The sequence below is a fragment of the Ornithorhynchus anatinus genome, chromosome 1 (assembly GCF_004115215.2).
Source record: "Ornithorhynchus anatinus isolate Pmale09 chromosome 1, mOrnAna1.pri.v4, whole genome shotgun sequence".
Lineage (NCBI taxonomy): Eukaryota > Metazoa > Chordata > Mammalia > Monotremata > Ornithorhynchidae > Ornithorhynchus > Ornithorhynchus anatinus.
Window position 1 is genome coordinate 58,883,498 of NC_041728.1, and position 13,535 is coordinate 58,897,032.

At 42.4% G+C, this 13,535-nt stretch overlaps 1 protein-coding gene across 2 annotated transcripts in view; it reads right to left on the reverse strand.

Moving 5' to 3' along the window:
* Window positions 1-206: 206 nt before the first annotated feature.
* The window catches only part of BCL11B (BAF chromatin remodeling complex subunit BCL11B), a 112,845-nt gene continuing 99,516 nt past the window's right edge, over window positions 207-13,535 (reverse strand). For both annotated transcript variants that reach the window (XM_029064658.1, XM_029064652.1), the window contains one exon: window positions 207-7,134. In XM_029064658.1, the coding sequence (XP_028920491.1) occupies window positions 5,123-7,134 (2,012 nt within the window). In that variant the 3' untranslated portion in view covers window positions 207-5,122. The remainder of the gene's footprint in view (window positions 7,135-13,535) is intronic.

Consider the following 13,535-nt stretch of genomic DNA (forward strand, 5'->3'; position numbering starts at 1 on the left):
CCTCATTTCTATGTGGAATATTTTCAGAAACTTACTATATGGAAAACAGGCTGCAGGCTTTTGCTAGGCCATTCAAACCATTTTTTATCACCTTTAATAATATGCATGGCCTAAATTAATCAGTGGGTCAGAAATCCGTGACTCCCGACTCATATTTATGTCCGTTGTTGATCCACCAATCTTTAAAAGACACAGGAAACACGAGGTTTGGAGATCAAGTTAAATGTCCAATTTATTTTTATAACTTGAAACTGGAACAAACTTTGTTTTGAACGAGCGTACAAATGAAATGGCAGACACATGCTGAACTCAACATTGTGACATTAAGGGAAAAAAGAGGCCAAAAACCTTGTACAGAGAATAAAAGGAACAATAAATATTTCACTAAGCCATATTGAAATGACCTCTTGTCATCTCAACATTTTATCCATAATAAAAAAAAAGTGCTCGTTTTTTAAACAGAGCACAAATACCAAGCAATAATAAATAGTTCCAAACTTGTAGTAAAAGACAAAACCTCCAAGTAAACAACAAAAGCTCATACAATAAGTAATAGAAAAAGGTAATAAAAATATTTTGCCTTGCCGGTACAAATGCAAACAACTTAAATCAATGTTACTTTGCTTTGCAGTTCTAAAATACAAAGAGCACCATAAAAATGAGTTTGCCTGTGATAAACAAAACCTTGGACTGTCTTAAACTCAGGACTGGGATGAAATGTTATTTTTGTGTTTGTTGCTTTGTGTTACCTTTTGCTTCTATTAATTTAGTCTCCTCTCCCCATAAAGAAGTGGGAAATTCCAACTTTGGAAAGTTTTCATTGCAACTGTAACTCTTGAAACTTAGCATATCTTCAGAGCTAGGGCAGTGAGAGTACTTAACTGTTGGCCTATTGGGTTGTATTGTGCTCAGAGCCTACTTTCTCCCAGTGGAACCACTGGAATTCACTTTTCACCATAGCCCAAACAAGCACAACCCTTGTTCCTTTGGATGGTTTTCTGTTGACTTTTTGGTGGGTGAATTTATGCCATTATACAACAATTGCTGGTGTGAACTGCCCTTACTTTCAGAAAAACAACAGGTAAGCAGAGCTCCCCGAGGAACCTTATAGTACACAAAAAAAATGAAATGCTAAACTTTGTTTTAAGGTGATAAAGCACTAGGAGATCTACAGATGACCTATGCTTTTGAACAGTAAAAGCAAGTGCCATTGGGAAGGAGCATGCTGAAAGATATGCACCCCAAAACAGGAGTATCTTTATGGGGGGAGGGGGCGGGGTTATTACTGATAAGGTTAATAGGAGTTGCTTTCTTTGTGTGAAATAATGGTTTCCAGAAACTGGCATTTTTAGAAAGTAGTCTCCCTTTACACATATATATATAGGTATATGTGTGAATATATATATTTATATATACACATATATATATATATATATATATACACACACATATATATACATATAAAACCTCTTTACTTCTCTCCATTCAGGCTTTTCAGCTTTACCAAAACACGGGAGAAGAGAAAGAGGGGGGAGAGAGACAGGAAGAGGGTGGTAAACACAGAGGGAGAGGAGGAGACAAAGAGAGAGGGAGCGCTATTAATAGAGACTTTCATCCCAGTCCCTTGAACATTCAGAAATGTATGGAATATACAATTAGGAGTGAACAGCAGCAAAGCAGATAATCAACGGGCTGGCAAGACCTGTCCACTGAAATAGGTCCTGTTCTGATACGGAGGGAGGGCTGTGCCCAGATCACTTTGATTTGAAAACTCAATTACAATTACTCTCATTTAGCGGATCCCTTTACCTGTGTCAAGCGGATGCAACAGCTCTCTTTGAAAGAGTACATGTCGTCTGTTTTTTGAGGGCAGGAGAGGTGGTGGTGGCGGTGGTGGTGGTGGTGGCAGAGGCAGCAGAAAAATGAGATGCTCTCTCAACTCATACAATTTGCAGGGACACCGTCTCATCTAGAAAGGGTATTTCATGGAATGTGACTCCGATTTCTTTATGTAAACTGATTTGCACTGAACAGGAATAAGGAATTACCAACCAGTCTGATGTGGCCATACCTGGCTTACCCTTGATGCAAGGTCCAGGCTATGGATGAGTTCTTAGAGCCCTGCGGGAACAGTACTTTTTGTAGGCCAATTCGGACAAAAATATATACAACTAAAATGATTTGTGAACCAAAGCGTTTAATTACTTCGTTTTGTTTCTTTTACTCAAAGGTCGTCAAACAACCCTTTCTCCTGTACAATAGGACTTAACATACAAATTTTTTTTTGCAATATTTTATCCTGCCAAATTAAAAAAATATATTATGGCAGCCTGTTCGTTTTTGTTTTTTATTTCCAAATTCACTAACAAAAAAGTACATTAAATCCCTTTAAAAGGACAAGCGTACAGATAAAAAATTACAAGCTCCAGTAAAAATACAGCAAGTGCCTACATCATATGAACCAACCAATATCAATATCCATTCCAGAGGGGTGGGAAAAAAGAGAAAAATAAGTACAGGTCAGAAATGTGATTTTTTTTTCTTTTCTGCAAAGCAATAACAATATTAAGCACTTTTTTCTACATACTTTTTCTACATGGTGTAGCAATCCCCTTTTAACCCCCAAATACAAGTTTCTATACATTTTTTGAAATAAAAATTCAACACCCAAGGCAGAAAAAAATTTACTAAAACTCAGACTTTACAGTTACAGTGACAAGAACAAATTTATAGACCCACCATTTAAATTTTACTGCAACATTTTCAAGGAAAGGAAAAGGTTTTTTTTTTTTTTTCTGGTTTTGTAAAATGCCCAGGCATTCCCCATTATTACAAATACTGGTCCACTTTTACAGTAATCAAGAAATTTTAATATATATAATATATACTAAAACCCCGTCACCAAAAGAAAACAATATACACATGGCCATTCTGGCATTTTTTTTTATAACCTATTAAGCAAACTTTGAAAAAAAAATGATCGCTCAAACACACATACACACAATTTTTTTTTACCCTTGTATGTATTCAATACTGTAAACGTATTTTAAGACAGAGTGCACTAAATTTAACTTTTAAAAAAAATTAGCCATTGTTCCTGAATTGTTTGTTTTTTTTTCATTCAACGATAACAACTTGTAACTTGTGTCATTTGAGTTTTAATTCAGCAGTAAATCATCTCCATTCCATTCTCTAAGCAGCGTTGTCCTGAAACAAAAGGGACTGAGTAGAGCTCAGCTCGCAGGTGTCCGAAGTTGTGCTGGGTATACATCTTCTTTTGATTGGGCCAAATGGCATTTTCACGTCCTCTATCTTCAACCAGGATTTTTTTTTTGAAAGTAAATGTGGCTTTTTTTTTGTTTCTAAAGAATGTACTTTTCTTGTTTCACTTTTTTTTAAAAGTCTTTTCATTTCACAAAAATGTTTTGCATTTGTCTCAAGAGACTCAAATAGGAAGATCCGTTTTCAAGGCACTCACATCAAATTGAATGGCAGTAGAAAAACTGTCCAATAAATTATTATTTGTTTAATTTTTTTCATTTATAGTGCCAGTATTGTGAATGCCATGCTTAGCAACACTGACACTTAATCTCAGCTGTTACCTTACAGTTTAACCCACCGCTGGGCCAAGTAGAAGAATATGCTGCAATTTCTTGTTCAGAAGCCATTTATTTAAATGCAAACAAAAGTTTTAAAGTGCGGGTCAACATAATTCAAATGTCTAACCTTAATTGTCCGCTGTCTGTTTCCATTCGTCCTAATGGGATGGGAAAAAAATAGGAAAGTAGAGCTGGGTGCATTTAACCCTAACTTTTCATCTACTATCGAGGTGAAATTCCCAGAATTATTTGACTTTCTTCTTCCAGTCACATCGACGTGCCTTATATGAGATAACACTAATTTCTTCCTTCTACCAAGAGAACATCAAACACACTACTCTGTCAGACTGAGAAGCTTCAACTGAGTCCTTGAAGATGTATCTAACTAACTCCAATGACTTAGGGAGCTGAATGCTCTAAACTAGCAGACTGAAAGCATGTCATTTCCTTCGTTTTGTAGGGAGGATACTACGATCTATCAAAAGTACTTTCATCATACCTAGGATGGTTTCCTACCTCAAGTGGGGAATTCAAAGCAAGTGACAAAATGGCGGCATCTCAGGACAGACCAACAATCATACAACACTACAATATCCGCCCACAAAGCACAATCCAAGATGACAATTGGCCATTTCACATAGCTGCCTTCAAATAAACCTGCTTCTCCCGCTGGGCTGTTTATGGGGCTTAGGGATTTGTTGTCTGTCTTTTCGGTCGCATCACTATCCTTTTGAAATCTACACAGAAAAGGCCTCTGTCATTAATGACATCATCAGTGCTACATATCAGATCCAAATTCCGAAAGAAAGTGCTACAATTTTAAAGATTGTAATCCGCTGAACATTTTTTCTAATCTTCACATTTCTTTTCTTTCAGTTTTTTTTAAAAAAACAACAACTTTAAAAGTTACTTAAGTGTTGGCTTCTTCACAAGAAATTACACATGCTAGCTTAAATTTCCAAAAAAAGCAGCGGCCCCAAAATCATAATTTAAAAGATATGCTTCTCCCTTACAATGCAAGTAATCTCAGGCTACTTCTGGGTAAAAGTAATAAGGGATACCCAACAAAATTTTCAAAGAAATTTAAACGGAAAGAAGGAGAAGAAGAAGAAGAAAAAAGAAGTACCTGCACATGCCAAAAAAAATTACAAAAACCCAATAAATACAGAAATTATTGCACAGTTAAAAGGCTCCACATTTTTATTTTTACTGCCTTAATCAACCCTCAGGTTTTATAGAACTTTGTAGACACAGGTTAGATTCAAGGGCCAAACTCTGGCACCTACCATAGGTATGCTAAGTTATGTTTTCGGAGGCAAGTTAGGTCAGCTTTTTCTCAGTTGGCAATAGTTAAACTGTACAAATTAAATGTTACCTAGACCCCTGATTTAACCCAGTTACGGTGGGGGCGGGGGGAAGGAGGGTGGAAAGGGAAGGGGAAAAAGGGGAATGTGGGAAGCGGAGGATAAGTCGGGGGGTGGGAGGGGTAGGGGGACGGGGACTGGAGGGGGGCAGAGAAGAGCTTAGCTTCTTTCCGCCTGCTCGATTTTGACATCGTTTGTCAGCAAGTGTTCTCCGTGCCACTTTTTCATATGTTTCTCCAGCGTGCTGTATACGCTGAATGGCATCTGGCAGATGTCACAGCGGTACACCTCCTTCCCTATCTGGCCGTGCGTTTTCATGTGGCGGGTGAGCTTACTGCTCTGAGCGCAGGCATAATTGCAGAGCTCACATTTATAAGGCCGTTCGCCGGTATGGCTGCGACGGTGCACGGTGAGGTTGCTGCAGTTCTTGAAGACCTTGCCACAGTACTCGCACGTGTCGCTCCTCCGCCCTTCCTTGGAGCTGGGTCGGCCGGGGCCGGGCCCGCCGATGTGGGGGGTGCTGCCCCCGCTGGCGGTCCCGCTGCGCCCTGAGAGGCCCCCGTCTAGCATGTCGCCCGGCGGGGTGGAGAAACGCAGGCTGCCGTTCTCCGAAGAATGCTCGGAAGAGGTGGCGAACGGGGACTGTCGGGAGTCCGTGAACCCGAGGAACGGATCCTTCATGAAGTGCCGAGAGGCCGCGTACCCGACCAGCCACTGGGAGTAGACGTTCTCGGAAGGGATGATCGTTGCTGGTGGCAAGTCCAGATCCTTTTCTATCTTTATCCTCTTGGACGAATTGTTCAGGCTGGGGCTCGTGATGGGCGTGGGCTTGCGGGGAAAGAGTCCCGGGAAGGGCTCGCTAGGCCCGAAGTTTCTCCCGTTGACGGCCCCTTCCTCCGGACGCTCCAGCTCACCCACCACGGAGTCTTCGTCGCCCGGATCCCGCTGGCACAAGTCTCGGGGGCAGAGGTCACGCTGGTCTGCGGACCTTTTCATGAAGCTGCTCCTCTTCTGCTTCTCAGCGAGCATGTCGTTGTACTGCTGGATGGCACCCAGGCTCACGTTCTCAATCACTTTCCCCAGGACCAGGGACTTCTCATCAGGGAGCGACTTGGACCCGTTCTCTCGGTTCCGGCTCAACTCCGAGTCCATGCTGAAGCTCGACTCGGGCCTGCTCTCGTTCTCCAGCTCCTCCTCTTCCTCCTCCTCCTCCTCCTCCTCTTCGTTGTCATGGCCCAGGGAGGGGTCGCTCTCGTTCCTGAAGTCCGTCTCCCCAGGTTTCAGGCCTTCCCCCGTCAGCTCGCTCGTGCCCGGCTCAGGGGAGCTGGTAGCGGACAGCCCGTCGTCCGACCGGCCCGTCATGGAGCCCGCTTTATGCATGTGGGTTTTCATATGACGCTTGAGCTTGCTGGCTTGGGAGCAGGCGTGGTCGCAGAGCTGACACTTGTAGGGCTTCTCGCCGGTGTGACTTCGCCGATGCACTATGAGATTGCTCTGGAACTTGAATGTTTTCCCACAGAATTCACAGGATTTGCTCTTCGCCTGAGGTTGGGGAGGGGTCGTGCTGCTGGGAGGCATGGGGGGCAGTGGTGGGGTGCTTAAAAAAGGTGACTTGGGACTCGGCTGGAAGGGGTTCAGTAAGCGATGCATAGGGTTGCTGCGATTGGGTGAGACTGGGGGAGGGGTGGAGTTATTCCCCGCCAGTTCTCGGAGCCTCCGGGAGAAATCCATCGCGGGCGATTCAATTGCCATGGGGTTCAAACGCATAACTCTGTCAAAGGCACTGGGGTGTTGGGCGACTAACCCCATTTCTTCGGCACTAAGGCGGTGCGGGTCCAGGTGATGACGAGGCGGAGGGCTGAAGAGTGGAGGGGTGTTGGGGATCCTACCCTCACCGAAGCCGGGATGATCACGCAGGATGGGGCCCGTCATCCGCAGGAGACTGAAGGGGTTGTTATCTCCCAGGAAATTCATCAGCGGGGACTGTGCAACAGCCTCCGGTCCCAGAGGAGGAGGGATGGTGATGCGAGGAGTAAGGGAACTGTTGGACGGACTGGTTTCCAGGTAGATGCGGAATCCATGGGTATTCTGGGCATGCTGGAGCAGGAACCAAGCGCTATTAAAAGGCTGCTTGCATGTTGTGCAAATATAGCTTGAAGGCTCATCTTTACCTATTAAAAAAAGGCAGAAAAAACACTTAAAAATAAGGCTGAGGAGGAAATCTAAATGCCACTGGCAGTGACTTAGCGGCGCTAATCCTAGAGATCTCCTTAAAGAAAAGGGGGACTGAATCAGACGACACGAGGAGGGGTGTGTCATATTTATTCCTTAAACCAATAGGCTGAGCAACGATAGTGTCAGTGCACCCTAAGCGGGTACACCATAAGTCTGGGCCCTGCTGATCTATGAGTCCCTCTACATTTGAAAGGTTTCCGGAAACCTTCATTATTCTAAGTCTGCCAGTGAAAACACGGTTTTCCGATCTGCCCCTCCACCCTCTACCCCGACTGGTTGCCCCCAGGTAGGATCTGTTGGTGGGCAAATCCACCTGTTGAGCCTTTGCCGAGTCCTTGGTGCCACCGATGCAATCCCCTCTGGTTTTGAACAAGGAAGGGTGGGTAGGATAAGCACTCAGCACGTGCTGTATCTTGATTGTCATGGCAGTGACACTCTGCTTCCCAGACCCCCTGGCTACCAGGCTCAAGCTCTTTCCACAGCCAAAGCAGAAATCGTGGGAGTCAGAGCCGGGGCACAGTTTAGGTGCAACCTGGAGAATGTTTGAACCAAGTCAGGCTTGCACCCTCATACCTTCTCCCAGTCTGGACTGGGGGTGAGGAGGGAGAGGCAAGCAGGTCCATAACCCAGGGGCAAGTGGGGTCCTTCGGAGGCTTCTCCAGAGAGGAGAAGCAAGTCTCCTGGGAAATATGGGGTGCCCTTCTGAACACCCGCCCACCTGACCCTGACCAGGCTACGAAGAGGGTACCACCCTTCCTCCTCCCCTGATCCCACCTCCTTTTCACCAGAAAAGTGGAAAGATCACGGGTTTAGGAGTCAGAAGTCATGGGTTCTAATCCCTGCTCTGCCGCCTGTCAGCTGTGTGACTGTGGGCAAGTCACTTAACTTCTCGGTGCCTCAGTTCCCTAATCTGTAAAATGGGGATGAAGACTGTGAGCCTCACGTGGGACAACTTGATTACCCTGTATCTACCCCAGCGCTTAGAACAGTACTCAGCACACAGTAAGCACTTAACAAAGACTTCGTATACTTGAAAAAGATATAGTCACTAGGACAGGCCTCCTTGAGAAAGATCAATCTGAAGAAAATTCACCAAACAGGAAGATCTCTTTCCATTAAATGGGACTGGCTTCATGATACTTCATAAACTAAAGTGACTGAGAAGTTAACTAGCTTCCTTGCAACAATACTGCTACTGAATACAACTATTACCATTTGGTGCATGTCAGAACACAAGGAACTCCTCTCACCCACACGGCCAATATCTGCTTTGGGGAATTTTCACAGATTTCCAATTTCTAACTAAACTGGCTTCTAACAAATGTACTCTATGGTATCTGTGGGGGTTTTCGACATACCCATATCTAATATGGTAACTCTATTAACTGGAATTCATTCACACTACACCCTAAAATTTCTTTGCAGTATTCTATGTGGAAATTGAGGTCCCATAAACATCAGGGCAGGTTCAGAATACAGACTCCAGTAAGTCCCTTTTCATATTTCCCTTTGGCCAAAAAAACTCCAAGAGGACACAAAAGAAATAACTCAAAATCAAAGTTGTCAGGGCATCTGCATTTAACAGGAACTAATGTTGCCTGTTAGAACACTGCTCTGCTTAGTGACATCACAAATATTAATTGACATCGGTGGACCTGGATCAAAAGGTTCAGAGCTTTAACTTGTCACTTTAGGCACTATCTTAATTTTGCTGAAAACTGGACTCAATATTTGCCTTCTTGGTCTCTCTTCGGCCAAAGAAAAATGCTTGTTTTCAGCCTGTGGCTCTAGGTCTACTTTACATAAGGAGACAGGTATGGACAGGCTTGGGTTTCAGTCATAATATTTGCAACTAAAAAAAATTCCAAACCTAGACACAATGCAAACTATTTCAATTCATTATCTTGAAAGCTTTTTAAAAATTTCAGTATGGTTGCAAAGATTTTTAACCCAAATAAACACATGATACCCTCATGTACCAGTGACTAGATATACAGATTCATTATTCTACCAGCTTAATATCATTATACCAACTCGAAAAGTTCAGCCAAAAACAAGATTCTCTTTGAAACCAGCCACCCACTATATCACTTCTGAAATGGAGTTGAGGGGAATTTTAATCTATGAATGAATAAGTTTGGAAAACGGAGGTGTGTAGAAACCTGTCTTTCAGGCACCTTGCCTGAACCAGTGTTTATAGGCACATAAACTGTACTATTTGAAAATGTCTTTTAAAATTAAATGACTCAGTGTGGCTGCGCAGCCTTAAGGCAACACACACATTATAAACAGAATGACTGCCACCATATAAGACAGACTTTTGTCATTCCAAAGACTGAGTGTCCCTACTTGGGAAGCCTCAATCAATCAATCAGTAGTATTGATTGAGCACTTACTGGGTACAGAGCACTGTACACTTGGGAGAGTACTATACAACAGAGTTGGTAGATATGTTTCCTGCCCATAACGAGCTTACAGTCTTGAGCGGGAGATAGACATTAATATAAAAAATTACAGATATATTAATGGGTGCTGAGGGGCTGGGGTAGGGTGAGAATCAAAGTGCTTATAAAGGGTACGGATCCAAGTGCATAGACACTGCAGAAGGGAGAAGGAGTCAGAGAGAGACATGGGAATTGTCCATAACTAAAGCACCACAAAGCAGAAAGAGACTTTGGATAATGGGGGGGATGGGGAGACGAAAGAGGCTTTTCCTTGTTTGTTTGTTTTTTTACTTAATTTTAAAAAAACCTTAAGAAATAAAGAGATTTCCATCATTTGAAATAACAAACACCCCCAAATTCAGGCCAGTTGAAAACAAACAAAAAAGAGTAAGGTTGGTATGGATTATAATGAAAACTGTTTAGTTTTGCCACAGCCTCCTTATTCTTTGTGGAGGAAAATGAAGGACAGTCTTATGGGCTTTAAGCCAAAACTTTTATCACTTGTTTTGAAAAGTAGCTGTCATCAAGCAGTTAGGGTTATGCCTTCCTCAACAGACCCAAGCAAGCAGCTCCCAGTCCCAAGAAGGAGTGTTCACATACTATCCTCATGGAGAAGAAAGTATTTCACACTCCACAGTGTCCTGGGGCCCAGAGATGTTTTCCGGGTCCTCTCCGGAGCTAAATACCACCACAGGTATTTCCATTATCACTTCTAAAATTCAAATTTCAGCTTCTGATGGAAGATGATGAAAATGCCTAGGCCTTTAACTTTCGTGGCCTACCATCCACAGAGTATAAAAACTGACAGAAATCAGTGAAGCAAGCTGAAGGATACACTAAGTCCTGTCAAAACCTTTTTGGAACAGTGTGTTTTACCTCACTTCACCTTAGAATGGATTTTAATAAGGCCCCTTCTGAAGTGTGATATAATAGCATATGAAGTATAGCATCTTACAAGGTCATATATCTTCAAATTAAAGAGTGCTCTGCACCCTTCACCTTCGTTTTATCCACTCTAATTAATCGATTTATTGCCGACAGCTGTTCTATTTCTTCATTTTTCAAGTCATACAATTTTCTTTTTATCTCATTCAGGTGTCTCTTGAAGCATGTTACCCTGTGCCCCACCCCCATCCTCATAAGCTTCAATTCACGGCATGACCCTTTCCTTCCCTCCCATCTCCACCCACAAAGTCACACATTTTCTGAAAAGTTTCATTCAGATAAGGAATACACGTGATTAGAAACTTAAAGGACTCCTGGGTAGGCTGAGGTTGAAGGCCTATCTAAACACCGAAATGGCTGATTTTAAAATTAGCCTCAAAATGGCAGCTGCCTAGGAGCTTGTATCTACATGTTCCATAGAGCTCCCCTTCTTTAGGTGGAAAACTTTACCTTTGTGTCAGAAATAACCTGCCTAAGATGCACTTAAAATAGAGAAGAGCTATGTTTATTCGTGAAACCAGATGAATGACCTAATGAGAATTACAAGGGCAGGTGTATCTTTTCTATTGACTTGTTGCTTCATTTAATTTTCCATGTACCTAACCTCCATTGTTCAGAAGCCCCTTGACTCAATGGTAAAATTCAGTACCGACTACATGGCTACTAAGAATCTGACAGCTTCATATTTTTTTCCCTTTTCACTACCCTCAAAGGCTCTCCCTAGACTCCTCTTTCCCTCACTCTCTCTCTCCTCTCTCTCTGTCTGTCTCTCTCTCTTTAATAAAATGTTCATTTCCATATTATCACTTCATGATTATCTTGCCTAGAAGTTGCCCTAAGCAGTGTAGATGCTCGCTTTCAAGAACAGAACATTGTTAGAAAATCTTTGAAGATTCACTTCGAACAATTTTATATTCTAAAACTTGCTAAATATTTTAAACATGCCCATGAACAGTCATGTATTGCTCAAAAGTGATCCTTATATTTAATAATGCAGGGCACCTACAAGATAAAACTCTTTGTTGTAAGGCTACTTATGATATAGGGCTACTATCTATCGCCTGCCATCTGCACTCAAGTTGATTCCAATCACCTCTCTAAAACACCAGCCCGTTCCATGAAAACCTCTGAAAAACACCTTTAAAGAACAGACCTGGTAACTGCCTATTATAGTAAGATGTAGATTTTTCCCAGAAAACACTGAGGATGGCACAGACATGTAGCACTTTCTGTGGATGTGGTGATTGTTACAACTGACAAGTCAATTATGGGCTTATTTTTTAATGCCTGAACAAAACAAAATCCAAACCTACATCAAATACCTAGAAATGTCAGTGGCATTTCATTCCCAGAGATATAGTTTATTATGTAAATGCTTTTTTTTAAACATTCTTGGTACCAGCTAACACATTCTCCCTCTTCAGTGGACCTACATAGTTCTTTAGGTTACATTGGAGCCTCCTTCGTACTGTTGTTCGCTATCTATAACTCTGCACATAATTACTGCCACTTGTCAGCTGTGTGACTCTGGGCAAGTCACTTCACTTCTCTGTGCCTCAGTTCCCTCATGTGTAAAATGGGGATTAACTGTGAGCCTCACTTGGGACAACCTGGTTACCCTGTATCTCCCCCAGTGCTTAGAACAGTGCTCTGCACATAGTAAGCGCTAAACAAATACCAACATTATTATTAATTAGGCATATATTGAGCTTTAACTAAATACCACCCAATGGAGTGAATACAAGATTAGGAGATCAGACACAAAGACTATCACTCCCAGGACCCACGATCTATATTATCCCCATTTTACAAATGACAAAACAGAGGCCCAGAGAGGTTTAGTGAATTGCCCACCGGTGCACAGTAGGCCAGTGGTAGAGCACTGGGAGGGTATGTGACAGTGCTATTTGCATAAAAGGAATCTGATTAGATTGCAGATGTGGCTGGGTGCCTCCAGCTGAACTACATCCACCTAGCTGAAGGTGTTGAAGCCCTGAGCTGCTGCAGGAGGGAGAGGAATGGGGATTACGGAGTGCAACACTCTCCCTCTTTCCGGCTCCAGCCCCTTGTTCCTAGCTGGCAATTACGTAACTTAAACCATCCATATAATCAGTGAGGTGTAGAGATAAAGCAGGTGCTACTGGGCCATCTTGAAGGACTTGGATAAATGGGTTATAGCTCAAAACACATTAGTCTTTTGTGGAACTCTATGAAACAAAAAAACTGGGCCCCCTGACTCTAAGGCCCATGCTCTTTCCAATAAGCCATACTGCCTCCTTCGCTGCAGGTGATGTTTCTGGTAGGCTTGATGGAGCTACTATGAGAGCAATAAAAGTTAAAGGAATTTTAATGCGGCTTGACTGTAGCTTTAGAAGTTCAGGAAAATTAGAAACTTGCAAACTTTTAAGAAACGACTCCCTTTATTACAAATGCTCAGGAACAGACATGCATCGGAATCCTACAATAATTCTACCAATGTTACTTCTGCCACTTGATTTTTTTAATGAGCCTGTAAATAATTACTCTCTCCTATAATGTTGGGTACTCTAATAATACCAATAAAGGTAACATAGCTACTCAATAAAAAGCACACCTTTAATTGAATTATTATTAAATTAAAAAGCCATAATTGCAAGCACCAGTTTAACAAGTCTCCTCATAAGACCAGTTTGATGCTAAATAGAAGGATATTAAATCCTGCAAAGATTTAGTGTTTCATGGGGGACCTAGGGAATGAACACTTTGGACCTAATAATTTTCCTAAATTAGGGTACGAGACTACTCCGTTATCCAGAGTTTGGTATTATGCGGCTTAGCCTGATGCATGGATGGTTTGTGGAATGCTCCTAACACTTGAAATTCTAGGTGTCTCATACCTAGAAATTTTAGGGTCTTAATCCTAAGAATCATTATGTGTCTGATAAAATAACGCCTAACTTTAAGGGCTT